We start from the raw sequence: 15,887 nt of genomic DNA on the forward strand, positions 1-15,887 counted from the left end.
ATAACACGGCCAGCTGGCAAATCCGAGATGCTGCTCTCCTGACCCTTGACCCCAGGGCCAAAACCACTGACCCTGTGTACAGCTGCAGTGATAGATTAGATTTATAGCAGCCTCGGGTTGTATAAAGTGATACTTTGCTTCGAATACAAAGGCCTCAGAGACCTGCAGATGGACCTTGGAATCCCCGACTCAGAGTAAACTGAACCATGTGACTTTAATGAAGGCACTTAAATCTCTCTAAAGTGAGGGTACTTCTATGTCCCAGTGCAGGGATATTCTGATAAACATGTGTGCAATGCCTAGCAGAGCTCCAAGCCCAATAATACCCTCCCAACATGGCAAGCATTGTGGGGGGTAAGCCCACTGTGCACGAGGTGATCTACCCCTGGCAAATTTGTGGAAGATCATTGTCATTCTGAGCTGTGTTGAGGGCTTTCCCTGGTAGAATTCTGTGCTATTCTAAGGTTACTTGGGAAATCTGTTGAGAAGATTTTGGCTTTGAGTGTATGTGGACCTTACTTCCCCGAGAGCCCCACAGTGTCAGGGACATCTTAGGGTCTACGCATGGTCTACCCCGTGGAGGTAGCACAGACTGTAGGCTTCCTAACCACAGACTCTTGGATGGATTTCAAGGGTCGGAACTTGCCCCCAAATATATGCAAAATTGTGGGTGTGTGCATGGTTTTTTTTTTTTTTTAAGATTTTATTTATTTACTTGACAGAGATCACAAGTAGGCAGAGAAGCAGGCAGAGAGAGAGAGAGGAGGAAGCTGGCTCCCTGCTGAGCAGAGTGCCTGATGCCAGGCGATCCAAAGACCCTGAGATCATGACTTGAGCTGAAGGCAGAGGCTTTAACCCACTGAGCCACCCAGGCACTCCCTGTGTGCATGTTTCTTAAGAATAAATTCCTGGTTTTCATCTAGTTCTCAAAAGGTTTCTTTTTATCTAAATAAAAGTTAGGAACTTCTGCTCTTAATAATCTGGGTTTGGAAATGTTGGTTTTGGGTTTTGGAGGGGAGGGGGATGGGGGATTGGGTGAGCCTGGTTGTGGGTATTAAGGAGGGCACGTATTGCATGGAGCACTGGGTGTGGTGCATAAACAATGAATTTTGGAACACTGAAAAAAATTTAAAAAAAACACAGTGGAAGGAATTTTTAAATTTCCAATCTGTTTGGTGGTAAGTATAAATAAAATATTTTGAATGCATGTTTTCTGTTCTGTTGTTTGTCTCTCATTTGCCAGGGTAATTATCATTGTGTAAATTCTGATAAACTCAGAGGTCTCTTCGGATTAGCACACTAATTATAAAGTCAGGAAGCAAGAATCTCCGAAGAGTATTTGTTCTAAAAATTGTGTTTCTAAACAAGTTAGAAAATTAATTTCCAGAATGTGCTTTAACAGTTATGAATTCTGATTTCTGAAACAAAACATTGCCAAGAAGCTTAAGATTTCAAGGAAAAGTTGTTTTTGGTGTATGGGAGTATTTATTTGTTCTTGATTTTCTAATTGCTATTAAATTCTAGAAAATGCTAGAGGCTGTTACCTGGTCAAATTAATTACAAGTTTCCTTTTTAAGGGTTCTGAATCATATTGCTGGGTGGGACATACTGTGTGTCCTTCCTAGTCTCATTTTCTGTTTGGTCAACTTGTATAGGTCCGTGATGTAGAGGAGCCATCAGGCTTGACAGTTTCCCACTTGATGAGAGAGGTGGAAAGTTAATATTAACCGCTGTATTTAGTTTTGTTTAAAAAAAAATTATATATATATATATATATATATATGGCCCCTGGGTCGTTCAGAGGTTAAGCGTTTGCCTTTGGCTCAGGTCATGATCCCAGGGTCCTGGGATAGAGCCCGCATCGGGCTCCCTGCTCAACAGGGAGCCTGCTTCTCCCTTTCCCACTCCCCCTGCTTGCGTTCCCTCTCTCCCTGTGTCTGTCTCTGTCAAATAAATAAATAAATCTTTAAAAATGTATATATATATATATACATATATATATAATATATATACATATATATAATATATATATGTATTCACCAAAGGGAGGGATATAATAATATATCTATATATTTATAGATATATATATTTTTATATATAAATATATAAAAATATGAGGAAATATATATATATATATTTCCTCCCTTTGGTGAATTTTCACTGAATATTTGGCAACATAACAAGAGCATTATTTTATTGACGGTCTCAGTATTATATTGACTGTGGGGAAGAGTTGGAGATTCTTTCAGTACTAGAACATTAGAAGTAAGATGAGCCATTATGAGACGGTGTGGGGTTGTGCATGCTTTGGGGGCGCTGGGCTTTGGAGCACGGGATGGAGCAGAATAGAGGCTAGCGTAAGGAGACTGCGGCCGGTCTAGGTGGCAGGAGTGGTGCAGAGGAGCTGAAGCAATCCAGGCCGGAAGAAGATCTTCCCCTGGGCGGTGAGCATCTGAAAGAGCTTTGGGAAGGATGTGACAGATTGAGTAGCTGTGCCTTCAAGCAGATAGCATGGCCTTTCCATGGGAAAACATGTTTCTGTTTCTCTCTACATACAAAAACTATGAATCTGCTCAGGATTTCATTGGAAATTAGTCTCAACAGCAACAAAAGAAAGGGATCTTGCTTTGAACTCCTTGGTTATGCTTATTGCTGCACATGTATGTGGAGCTCATCTATTATCACCATAGCTGGGACGCATTTTCCCTGGGCAGGAAGAGACGGTGGACTGGCCTCCACCAGAATCAAAAGCCAGGCTCCCATCTTTCCAGAAGAAGGTGAAGCCAACCCTGGTGGCCAGCTGGGAAGACGATGCATCCTTTCACGCCTTCTGTTAAAGAAAGCATTTTTACACAAGCTGATTTCCATCAGGGGCTAAAAAGAGTTCCCTCGCAGAACTGATAGAGTATTAGTATTCCTTCCATATGGCACGAACACTGTTATTTTAAATCACCTCTGTCTGAAAGCCCCAGCAGACAGTTCCACTGTAATCAAATGCAATAAAACACAGAATGAGTGTCTTCAAACATTGAGTTTTACATGAGGCAAGAAGGGCAAATGGAGACTAATGACTCTGGATGCATGTGAAGAGTTTGGAGTGGGGAGAGAGGTAGCTAAGAAAATACCCAGCACCAGTGGTGCCTTCTTGCTTTTGGTCATTTGCACAATCGTTCGTAAGATGATGGATCACAGAAGTTGGTACATTTCTTACAGGTGACCAAACTCAGTACATTTTATAAAGTTAATCATGCTAATAGCCTGTTAGATTCACAGGCAAAGACTGGAATATCATCAGACTCCTGCTTAGGACACGGGAAGCATCTTTTGTTGGTCTTGACTAGAAAACTGTGGAGAGCACAAGAGTACTCAATCTATTTTAATGACCACTTTGAATTAAGTGTTTCTTTTTGGTTATCTATGTTGGCTCCTTGGGGCTCCCCCTGAAAAAAGAATTCTGCTAGTGAAATGTTGACTTCTTTCCTTATTTAGAAATAGCTCCCTGATGTTTTGGTTTTAGAGACAAATGCTTGAGCTACTCTCCGTATGAGTTACATGACCGTCCTGTTCTTCCCTTTGCCCACTAGCAAATTGCCAGTATTTCTAAGACATTTCTTTTTTTTTTTTAAAGATTTTATTTATTTATTTGTCAGAGACAGAGGGAGAGAGAGTGAGCGAGCACAGGCAGACAAAGAGGCAGGCAGAGGCAGAGGGAGAAGCAGGCTCCCTGCCGAGCAAGGAGCCCGATGTGGGACTCGATCCCAGGACCCTGGGATCATGACCTGAGCTGAAGGCAGCTGCTTAACCAACTGAGCCACCCAGGCGTCATTTCTTGATGAAAGCTGCCTTCGTTGGTGTGGAGAGACTCCACTTGTTTTGTGGGTCATCACAAGGGTGATGTGATTTGTGGAGACAGCTGGAAAAGGGAGAGTAGCAACCCCAGGGCTGGAAGTGATGCCTGGAAGGACGTCATTTAAGAGTTGTGGTGCGGCAGGTGGAGGGAGTGGGAATAACTCTCAAAGAGGGAATCCGCAGAGACCTCAAGGTACTCGTCTTTTGCCAATGTTTGTTCTCTACCAGAGCTGCTTCACTAACAAAATCAGAATAACGTACGCTTCCATGGGATTATGTAATAAGGATACTTGAGTTTTATTTAAAAAATAGTGTCCTTCAGAATAGACAGAGTCTTATAAAAGTTAAAAAGATGCTAAGTGTCCAGTCCATACTGCACATCCAAGAAAATCTTGTATTCTTGGTACTCTCCGACGAATTGCTCTTTAACGGAGTCTTGTAGACGTCTCCCCAGGGTAACAGCTGCCACTTTGCAAAGTGGTTCGGAACCAGCTTTTTAGTATTCTATTTGTGTTGTTGTTAGAGTTTATGAACTTATGTTAGGAGCTAAGCCATTGACCGTTGCTCTCTGCTCAGTAGAAATTTGCTACCGGTCAGTCCCCAGGTCACGTTCTTTTCCTCCTCTGGTACAGGTCAGAGACAGCCTTGTGTTTGTGCTGGTGTTGGGGGGTCTGCGACAGTTCTTTGTTAACTGAAAGGAAAATTACCAATTAATACCTTGGAGGCAGCAGAGTGCCTGCCCTGGATCATGGACGACTCATGTGTGGGTGTTGGCCAGCGTTTCTAGAAGTTACTCAAGGCCGGGTCCCCAGAGCAAGGCCTGTTGCAGGGTCACCCCTCCCTCCCCAGCAACTTCCAACAGAAATGTAAATGCTTATTGTGAAAGAGTGGCCCCGACTGTAGTGGGCAAAGTACCACTGTAATCCTTGTTATGTGCTAAGGGTATTTGATATTTAGCAGATTAAGTGCTGATTAAATGTATTTGGACTCCCTCATTCAATAAGCATCCATAAAGCAATGGGGGCTGGGGATGTGAAAATGAATAAGACAGAGTTTCTGTCTCTGACCCTGTCCCAAAATGTGTTGGGCACATTTAGTCTTTAGATATGCCAAATTAGTCTTCTCCCTTTTACCTTTTGACATCCTTTACTGAAAACTCTGTTTTAACTTTTTACCACCTGCACATTCCTTAACCCCTTAAAACATGGCTACAGTTAAAGCTACTCTACTGAACTATTCAAACTCATCAGCGATGTCCCAATTACAAAATCTGGTGGCATTTTTCAGCCCCCAACTTCCTTCCCTGTAGCATTTGACACAAGCCCACCACACACCAGTTATTTTCCTCCTTTCGGCTTTTATTATGCACTATCATTCTGTGTCTTCTTATCTGCTTCCATAGCTTCCATTGTTCTTCATTGGCAATAACATATATGATCTTGAGCCCTGAGATTTCTCTTGAGATCCCCACAAGTATTGCTTGGGATCTGGGATCTTCCTGATACAGGAAAAAAAAATCTGCATCTATATATCTATATCTATATCTATATCTATATCTATATCTATATCTATATCTATATCTCCCTTCCTGACCACCGCCAACACACACCACTGAACCTGCTTTTACTCTTACCAGTTTTCTTTTCAGAATTATAATTATTCGGGTTATCCAAAGCCAAAGACCAGGAGTTTGCAATCTTATGGGAAGTAACACATGTTTATAGACTTGAGCCTGAAAATCTTCCCTTTGGTTCCTGTATCGAATCCAAGCAACTTACCCCTTGCCAGACATTTTATATGCCATGTGCCCCAGGACAAATGCACTCTCCTTGACCTGAGTTCTAGGCCTCCGTGATGGCTTGCCATCATAGTCTGGAGGTGTTACGTATGCATTGGATGGTGACAGGCCATAGGCTGCATGAGCCTCAAGATAGAATAGCTAATATTTATTGAGTACTTATTATGTGCCAGATACTGTGTGAATCCTTTTGCATGTCTTATCACATTTAATTTTCGCAATGGCATTCTGCTGTAGTCATCCTTGTTAGTCTTACTTTACAGATGAGCAAATTGAGGCAGGGAGAAATCAAGAGGAAGCAATTTGCCTACGATCCCAAAAATAGATGGATCCAGAATTCCATCCCACACAGTCTGATTCCAGAGCCCACACTCTCAACCAGTCGGTTACACTGCCTGTCCATTAAATTATTGCTTTTCCAAGGTGTTGCTTGAGATGGCCCCTGGCTTAGACACTAAACTCATTGAAATGTGAGTATTTCTTCCCTTTAGTTCTTACATACCGAAGACTAACTACACAAGTGCTTTGAATGAGGAACCAGAATGCAAACTGTAGAACTGAAAATTGGTGACCTGAGTAATGGGATCAAAGGAAGAGCACTCTAGGAGTGGAGAACCCGAGTCGAGAGACCAAGAGGAAGCTCATCAATCCACAAGGAGTTAGCTCTCCAGTCCACGGTATCCGGTGTAAGGTAACATGCAGAGAATAAGAGCAAGAATTCACCTGTCTCCTGAAGCAGCTTGTGGCCTGGCCATCGTTTTACCTCATCAATCTATTAAGGAGCGCGTTGAGAGGTACTAGCCCGGTGAGACCGGCGGTGGCCCTGACAACACCTGAGTTCATTATGGTGGACATTCTGCAGGCATCAAAGTTCTCCTGTTGGACCACAGGTGATGAAATGCAGCCTCTTTGACTCAGGGTGACCTCTTTATGCTGAGGATTCACCATCAGAAATAATTACTCCTGTTACATAGAGATTAAATCCTCTCAAAGCTTTTCTAAAATCCTTCCCTTATTTAAAATTCTCCCACAGTTGCCTTCCATGTTTGTGGTAAGTTTGTTTGTCTTGGCCGAAAAGATTCATCCATTCAACAGGTATCTGTTGAACATGTCATCTGGGTTCAATACTATTCAATACTGTATTCAATACTCCAGGAGTTGTGTGTGGGCTAATTTTAGAGCTGGTCGGCCAGGGTTCATTTCCTGTCTCTACCACTTTCTAGGTGAGTGATTTGGACAATTTACTTAATTATTACAGGATAATTTTAATAATAGCTCTTATTATAATGATAAAACATGGCTTCTTGGGATTTATAAGCTACCAGGGATAATAATAACTACTAGTTTTTGGAATAGGCATTGTTAACCTTGTATGTATCACCTCATATAAACCCCACACCAACCTTACAGCTATTTCCTGCTATTATTCTATTTTAGAGATGAAGAAACTGAACTTTAAGAGGTTGGGTGGCCATTGTGACATCAAGAATTCAAACCGCGTTTGATTTGATTCCGTGGTCTGAAAGCTCTTAACAATTTCACTCTACTAACCCTTACATTAATCTGATTTTTTTCCAAATACGTGTCTTTTCCCCTTTTGACTGCTGACTACCAAAACATATATATGAAGTTTAGTGAAAGACGTCTAGCCACCTGCACATTTTCCAGACTTGAGGTGTTTGTTTTAAAATGTAAGTTGCTGGATCTAACCCCACACAAAAACTTTCAGGCATTCAATAGACATCAAAAACAAACAAACAAAAAAAGAATATTTGGGCAGTGTTGGTTATTTAGGGAGCAATTTGTCCTTTATCAGCATGATGGTATTTTGGGGGCAAAGAATAATACCAGAAGTAGAGGTTTAGGAATCTCAGGAGTTGGGGAGGTGAGATAATCAAAACTTCTACTCTAGATGGTATGAAATGGCCACAGGAGTGGTGGATGAAGGGTTTCACTGATGGGAAGTTCAAGAGTCAGACCTGCACCTGAAGAGCTGCTCCTCAAGGCAACTGACAGAGATTGAAGAGTGCAGGATGCTAGAGAATTTTCCTTCTTCCTTTGTGAGAAAATTGATGTTGTCTACATACTAATTAAATTTACATGCACCATTACCTCCCAAGGCTTCAAGTGTAGGGATTAATGTTGAGTGATTACAATACCTCCACATGCTTTCCATCACATCTTAAAATGCCTCTCTTGGCTGATGGACTAGGACGTATGGGCCAGGCAAACTAATTTTCTGTTTCAGAACATCAGACTCTGGGGTTCTGTGAACACACCAGTTAATCTGTCAATGTCCCTTTCTTTACAGGCACAAAATAGGAATGATTACACTTACCATAACCCTGGTTGGAAGATTAATGACATGACATTTGACCATCTGGTTACAGTTTTTAAATGAGAGCTGCTAAATAAAGATACAAGCTGGTCATATTTTATTTGGGGCATGTGATCTCAATTGCCCTCAAACTATAGAAAAGATATTACTATTTACACATAGGCAAACATCTACAGAAAGAGCTACCTTTAAAAAATGTTGTTAAAGTTTTTTTTTTTTTTTAAAGAAAAATTTGGAAATAAAGGGAACAGACCCACAGAAAAATGAAAATATGTTTAGACTAAGGTTGTCTGCTAACAGTGGAAAATGTTATCAGGAATTATTCCAGAAAAGGATGCACAGTTCCCACTGGGAAGAAGAGGGAAACATAAGCAAAGCTCGGTTGGAATAGAAAATTCTGGAGAGAGAGGAACAATGCAGGGTGTCCCTCAGCTGCTATCTTGGCCAGGTACCTACAAGGAATAGTTACCAGGGTCTTTACTAGTCTTATCCCACCACCCTCAGGACCCAGTCTCAACTGAATGAAAACAAGAGAGAAGCCTTCTTTGGGCCAGTCAGCAGGACAGTGCTCTCTTGGTATCCTGCAGATGGTTCCTTAGCAAGCTGCTGGCAACAGTGTACCGACAGTCATTAGTATTCTTTCCAACAATAAGCCTCAGATGGACCCCTACCACATTACGTGACTGATGCAGAGAGACTTACTGACTTCTTCCATCTCCTCCCTCACCCCTCCTGTGCTCCTCACCTGTAGCCCAGAAGCTCCAGGCACACTTCAGTGAGAGCCAACAAAAGGGGACCACGGAGAAGAACCACAGAAAGTGGAGGCTCATTACATCATTGTGGGGGCCTCTTCACTGTTTGGAGGGTTCTGCTTCTAGTGGGAGTGCTCTGCTCCAGCGCTGGGACAAGACTTAGGGAGAAGGGCAGGTCATTCTTCAGGTCATTGACCAGACCTGTAAGGAGGCCAGAACCAGAAACAGAGAGATTTGCAAAGTCTGTCCTCCAAATTCTAAACGTTTCACCAGATGCCTTTTGTGGTTTTATGGACCTGGGATTGTTGTCTCCATTCTGAAAGTCCATAGTAAGATTCTGTTCCAGAATCTAGAACAATCTCTGGTATATGGTAGCTTCTCAAATATGTGTTGAATGAATGCATGAGAACTCTTCCTACCCAGCAGTATGGTGCACATTTGGAAGAAGCCTCAGAGTTGGTGAAAGGACTCTACCCAGGGGACACTGTTGTTGCAAAACATGGAGGCTTTGATTTCTAGACAACTTACATGGGCAGAGATGTGTCTAAGAATGAGGGTGTCACTGTGCAATGATCCTAGTGCTCACGCTGAGCATGTCCTTGGGGCCCGGCACTGTGTGCACACATTGCCTGCATTTTGTCCAGCATCAGCCCCCTTTGCTGCCGGGCCACACTGCCAAGGGCAGGCTTCCTTCTCCAGGGCCTTCTGAAGGAATGTGATTGACATCTATACCTCGTAATTATCTCCATTATCTAAATAAGCAAAATACCATAGACCCATTTAATTTTAATTTTTGCAGATTATAGACGTTTTTCCCCCAGAAGTCATCCAGGGATAAGTAAGGCTGTAAAACCAAGATTCATCCTTTTTTGAAGAAGAGTCTGTCCCAAATACCATTTGTCTTGCTGAGCCATCTGACCTATAGCAAGTGATAAGTAGAGGCCAATAAGAGATTTTGGAATCCATGAGGCTATATTGGTCTGTTGATTGCCTCATTTAAGGCTTGACCCATTTTTGAGATACTAAACATTTATTTACCCAAAAAGGCAGCCAGAGATGAAACTTGGGAGTGACATGAATAATTCAGGTCTCTGACTGTGACATCAGCATCCTGTCACTGCTCCATAAGGTGCTCAGTGTCACTGGAGGCCTGGGATGCCTGTGAATGACAACGGCCATTGCAGCAGCTTTAAAAGACTTTCAAAATGGAAATGTTTGCAATGGTTAGGCATTCAACCAGTTTGGAAGGTTAAAATCCCATAGTTAGGATCCTGGGGATTTCTAATTTTCTCTTCTTTTTTCAGAGCCTTTTTTCCAGAGCTAAGTGTTAATGAATGGCTAGGCGGCAGAATGTCCTGTAGACTGGTCTTAAGGCCATGGAGGATAAACTAACTTAATAAAGAAAAGGATTTATCACATGGAATGGTGCACAGCAAGACAGAATACAGCTGGGTCATTCAACAAGAGGGTTGTTCATAAAAATGAGACAAAAAAAAAAAAGAAAGGCTGGGGGATATTTGAGTATGTTATGATTGGAAACTTGTGATTCTATAATGTGCTCTATAATGTCCTCTAGAATTTATGTTCTTTTTTTTTTAAAGATTTTTATTTATTTATTTGACAGACAGAGATCACAAGTAGGCAGGCAGAGAGAGAGGAAGGGAAGCAGGCTTCCCGCTGAGCAAAGAGCTCGATGCAGGGCTCGATCCCAGAACCCTGGGATCATGACCTGAGCTGAAGGCAGAGGATTTAACCCACTGATTCACCCAGGTGTCCCTAGAATTTATGTTCTAAATCTCATCTTAGAAATATTGCCAGGGCACCTGGATGGTTCAGTCAGTTAAGCATCTGACTCTTGATTTCGATTCAGGTCATGATCTCAGGGTTGTGAGATCGAGCCCTGCGTCAGGCTTTACATTGGGTGTGGAGCCTACTTAAGATTTTGTCGCCCTCTCCCTTCACCCCTGCCCCCCCATAAAAAGAAAATATCCCCAGTTGTACTTCTACTTGATTTTAGGTCAGATGTGATGGCCTTATTCATTCAGGATTCTGAAAATGTTTTATAGAATGGCATTCATAAAGGCATTGCCTGGACTTGGCTAGTTTTTGTGGGAAAGGAATGATTCTCAAATTTATAGTGCTTTAATATGACACCATCCAACTTAAATAGTACTGGTTTTTGTTGCTATTGCTAAAATAAATATTAACCTCTATGATATTAATTTAATGATTTCTGGACACATTATTAACATTTAGTCTATGAAGTCACAGTTCAGCTTCATTAATTTAATTATAGCAGGACCCAACTGCCTATGTCTGAATCACTTTGAGATCCTGAGGTTTTTGTTTGTACTTTGTTTGTTTTGTTTTTCCTTAAGATAATAGTCTCATGAAAAGCTTACACCAAGCCCTCAACTATCTGTTAGGGCTCGACATTTGCCAAACACTCTGATAGCACAATGTTTGGCACATTTTCTTAATCAAAGTTCCATGGGTGAGAGAGAAGTGTGCGTGCACACACTCACACTCACGACACAAGCACAGAGGTGTCTGTCAGGGATAGAATGCAGACCATGATATGTGTTTTAACATTTGTGGGATATATTGTCCTGCCAGAGAGAGAGAGAAGCAATCATAGGTCAGAATCACTGATTCACAGTTCATCTGTCCGGGTCAGGGTTAGGGCTACAGTTAAGGGGTCCTCACCGCAGATCCACAGAGCCTTGCTCAGGATCCGCACTGCTGGAAGGATCACGCTGCCTGTTCACCAACTAAGAGATCCGAAGAGAGTGCTTGGTGGCAAGTACCCACAGGTATAACCAGGTATTGCCCCAGAACCCCCGCCAGAAACACTGACCTTGCATTGGCTTTTTGCGAATGTGTTCCATAGGAAAGGACTTCAAGCCACTGCCTGGTGTGGCTTCACACTTACCCTCCATCAGTTTGATCCTCAAGTAGGCGATGAGAAGGAACAGCAGCAGAGCCACGGGTAGGAAGACCCCAGTGACCAGGAACCACCCAGGGAGCTCCCTCATGAGTGCCAGCATTACAGGGGTCATTGCCAATCCCTGGATCCCAGGGGCCAGTGGGTTCACTCTCAGGATGAGGGGAGCTTTGCTCAGAGTCTGTACTTGTTTCGTTCTGGGGCTCTGGCCTTTGCTCAGCACATCTAAGTGGAAATCTTGTGGACTTTGCTCTATTTCAACAGCCTGGTGAATCTGAGAGGATTGCTGGCAGGTTACTCTGTAACTCAGCTACGAAGTGTAGAAGGATTGTAATGTGATTCCTCTAACCCATTCCAGAGAGAAGCATTTATCTGGCAGGGCTGGGAATGACACCAGGAGGGCTAGATTTCTTTGTATTCAGTTTATCTGGGATGAAAAGTATGTGACTCCAAGCAAAACTCATTGTTATAGATATTTATATCTTCCCAGCTATAGATATAGAAATTTATATTCTTCCCAAATATAGATATTTATATTCTTCCCAGACATGAGAAGAATTTTTCCTACATTTTCTAAATTTCAGAATTGAAAATTACTGAGTAGCCATGCTCATGTACCTATGAGCCTGTGTCTAGAAAAAGTCAATTTTCCTTCATATGTAGTTGATATAAATAATATCTAGGAAGAAGGAGCAATATTCTTTCCAAATGTAAAAACTTCCTAGTAGGTCCTCCTCGGAATTACTTTTCTGAGAGGTGCCCTGGTATATTTATTTATTCAACACATGTTTAATTCTACTAGAACCTAACCCCTCAGCTAGACTCTGGCTATATGAAGAATAGTATAAGCCAGTCATGGCCCCTGCTTTCTGAGAGTAGAAATAGACACTGGAAGAGGTAATGGCTGCAGTGTTGATAGTGATGGCAATGATATTCTATAGCCCCTCAACCTTCTCCCCTTGAAGCATCAGTTTTTGCTCACTGCTTTAGTAGTTTGTACTCTTAGTTACCTTTTGCTTACACGTTTCTCTGGGTCCACAATTAATAGTAGAAGTTGGGCCCTGAATGCTAGTGTTGTGGTTTGTGTGGTAACTACAGAGTTTCTGGGGAAAAAAAGGGCAGTAAATCATTTTGATACTGATGTATTGACTAAGTTGAGTTCCCACTGACTGCTTTAGTAAAAAAAATAGTTCAGAGATACTGGTCTACTAAACTAAAAGCAATGGAAAGAATCATTTCCGTAATGAAAGACTCTCCTGGAGAATTTGGGAAATCTGGAGGGGAAATTGACAGCCATCTTCTTGGGTTTATGTTATAACCTCTTTTCATATTCTAACCCTGTCCCTTTCCCCATTTGGCAGCTGCCTGGGTGAGTGGCTGGAAGATTCTATCAAGTGCATGCTCTTGTGAGTGTCTCTTAATTTTTTTCTTCAGAGATTTTGCATGGCCACTCAGAGTCTTAGGCCCCTTGTAAAGTGGCACCCTAATTTATAAAATGAGAAGAATGGAGAGCATCTCTGGGATGCTTGGCTTGCATTCCTCAGCCGTGAACAGTAAACAGCTTCCTCTCAGAAGAGATACATCTTAATTGCAGAAAAAGCCATTTAGAATAGCCAAGATTAAGTCAGCATCTGTCGTACCTTATTTGCTTCTCTTCTCTCCCTCCACAGACCCTTGAGTGGTGTTGTTGCTTTTTCTCTTGAGTGCTTTCCAATGAGGTGGCTCTCTGGTGCTCTTTCAGCTTGAACAGGATGCTAATTTGTAAAGTGTCAGTCTACAAAGAAACTCCATGAGCAGGTGACATTACCAGGGAGATGTTAGGCAGCTGTTGGGCAGACTGTATGTCATGCTCTTTCTTTCCACTTCATTCCAGTCAACACTCAGGCCTTCACTGAATGCCTAGCCAAGGTAAGTAAGAGTAAGGCAAATATATAAATGACAATAATTAAGCTCCTAATTTGACATATAAAGTGCAATGGAAGTACTGAAAAGAGACTGATTAATTCCAGTTAGGGAATTGGGCCAAGTTCATTAAAAGGATAGCATTTGAGCTGAGCCTTGGGATGGGGAGTCGTGGAACGACCTTCTTAGACAAACATGTGACTGTAGAGAAGGGTCTATGGAGGACAGGGAAGAAATGAGAGTACCCAACTGATAGGGGGTTCAGACCAGAGATACGAAGGTGGAAAAGTGGGGTCCTGTCTTGAATGCTAAGAACTGTGCTGTTTGGACAAGGAGGACCAGTGGAAGGTCTTTGATGATGGAAATGCATGAGCTGACCTGGGCTCACTTAGGTAACCCTTGACAGAATGGACTGATGGAAGAAAGTTCAGAATAGGCTGTCTCAACATGGTATCAAGATATAAGAAATCTGAGATGGGAGCAGCAGAGGGAAGGAAAAGAGCAGGACAGGGGGCTGGCGGGAACCACATGAACAGTCCTTGGTGAATTATTAGAGAAGTAAATGTCACCCATGATGCTACTAATCACTGAGCACTTACTATGTATCAGGCATCTCATACTCTATGTGTATCTTATTTAACCCTCAGAGTAACCTTAAAAGGAAGAGACTCATTAGACAAATGAAGAAATGAGGCCCAGAGAGGTTAAATAACTTTCCCAAGATGCATATGTAATAAGTGACAGAACTGGGACTGTATTCCGGAGCCTGTGCTCTCATCCACTGTGTGATGCCTGGCGTGGGTAGCTGGGGGGATGGTAGTGCTGTTAGGGGAGACCTGAATGCAGGCTGAGCAGCAGGTTTGGGTGGGGGAACATTTACAGTTATGCACTCATTAAATTGGAGGTATGGAAGGGGAAGCCTGTGGAAATCTGGAGGTCAGGAGAGGGGACAAAGTCTTGCAGTGTAGATTGGGAGTTCTTAGAGTACAAATGGCGGCTGGGGCAGAGTGGGTGGAGAGATTGCTCAAGAAGGAGTGTGCATGAGAATAAAAGAGAGACCAGATGCAGACCATAAAGAACATGCTCACATAAGACATGGGAGGAAGGAGAGAAGCAGGAAAGGAAACCAAAGGCTCTGTGGGGTAGGAGAGGAACTCAGAGGATGCCAAGTCAGGAAATGGTTGCAAAAGAAAGTTCCAAGAAGGAGAGAGTGAGAAGTGGTGTCAGCGACGGGCTCTGAGCTAATTCTGACCCACATGGAGAATTCTAAGAGGTGCAATCTGTGAAGTGAACTTAAAGGCTTACTCTTTCCTTAAAAAGGCTCTTCTGTGAATTGGGGGAAATTGGAGGGGGAAACGAACCATGAGAGACTGTGGACTCTAAGAAACAAACGGAGGGTTCTAGAGGGAGAGGGGTGGGGTTGGGTGAGCCTGGGGGTGGGTATTAAGGAGGGCACGTGTTGCCTGAGCACTGGGTGTGGTGCATGAACAATGCATCTTGGAACACTGAAAAGTTAAAATAAAAATTAAAAATAATTTTAAAAAAAGAGAGTTTGTGCCAAACTATGGGAAAATAAAGAAAATCTATGTTTTATAGGCTTTTAAACTATTTACTTAGAGAAAATAAACATATTTAACATTATAAACTAAAAATATACTTTTTTCCCCCAAAAATGGCTCTTTTGGGATGTAATTGACATAATAAACTATACAACTTGGTAAGTTTGGCCTATGCATATATACCTGTGAGCTCATTGTCACAAATGATGAACCCATCCATCACCCCAAAAGTTTTCTCATGTTCCTTTGCCATCTCTCTCCCCACCCATCATGCTCCCCTAATCCACAGTCATCCCCTGATCTGTTACGTTACTATGAGTTAGTTTGCATTTTTTAGGATTTTATATACGTGGAATCATACAGTATGTCTCTTTTTTGTCTAGCTTCTTTCACTTGGCATAATAATTTTGAAATTCATCCATGTTGTGCATATTAATACACAACTTTACACTGCTGAATAGCTCTTCATTGTGTGGATATCCGTTTGTTTTTTTTTTTTTTAAAGATTTTATTTATTTATTTGACAGAGAGAAATCACAAGTAGATGGAGAGGCAGGCGGAGAGAGAGAGGGAAGCAGGCTCCCTGCTGAGCAGAGAGCCCGATGACCCTGAGATCATGACCTCAGCCGAAGGCAGCGGCTTAACCCACTGAGCCACCTAGGCGCCTGGATATCAGTTTTTTATCCAGTAACCTGTTGGTGGACACTTGGGTGTTTTTTCACAGTAGGATACTACAAATAGAGCT

General features: G+C 42.3%; 1 protein-coding gene across 1 annotated transcript; it reads right to left on the bottom strand.

The window, feature by feature from the left end:
• Positions 1-3,770: 3,770 nt before the first annotated feature.
• SMLR1 (small leucine rich protein 1) lies at positions 3,771-15,395 on the bottom strand. The gene is made up of 3 exons (XM_044237600.1): positions 15,326-15,395; positions 11,670-11,906; positions 3,771-4,540 (listed from the first exon to the last, which is right to left on the bottom strand). The coding sequence occupies exons 1-3, from the start codon at positions 15,393-15,395 to the stop codon at positions 4,455-4,457; spliced, it is 393 nt and encodes a 130-aa protein (XP_044093535.1). The 3' UTR covers positions 3,771-4,454.
• Positions 15,396-15,887: the final 492 nt, after the last annotated feature.

The sequence above is a fragment of the Neovison vison genome, chromosome 1 (genome assembly GCF_020171115.1).
Source record: "Neovison vison isolate M4711 chromosome 1, ASM_NN_V1, whole genome shotgun sequence".
Lineage (NCBI taxonomy): Eukaryota > Metazoa > Chordata > Mammalia > Carnivora > Mustelidae > Neogale > Neogale vison.

Excerpts from the sequence above, each read along its gene's own strand:
- SMLR1 (XM_044237600.1), bottom strand. The coding sequence starts at position 15,395 with ATGGCAAAGGAACATGAGAAAACTTTTGGGGTGATGGATGGGTTCATC. Across the intron at positions 11,907-15,325 it reads TTGTGACAATGAGCTCACAG|ATGTGCTGAGCAAAGGCCAG; the intron begins GTATATATGCAT and ends ATTTCCACTTAG. Across the intron at positions 4,541-11,669 it reads GAGGATCAAACTGATGGAGG|TTAACAAAGAACTGTCGCAG; the intron begins GTAAGTGTGAAG and ends TTTTCCTTTCAG.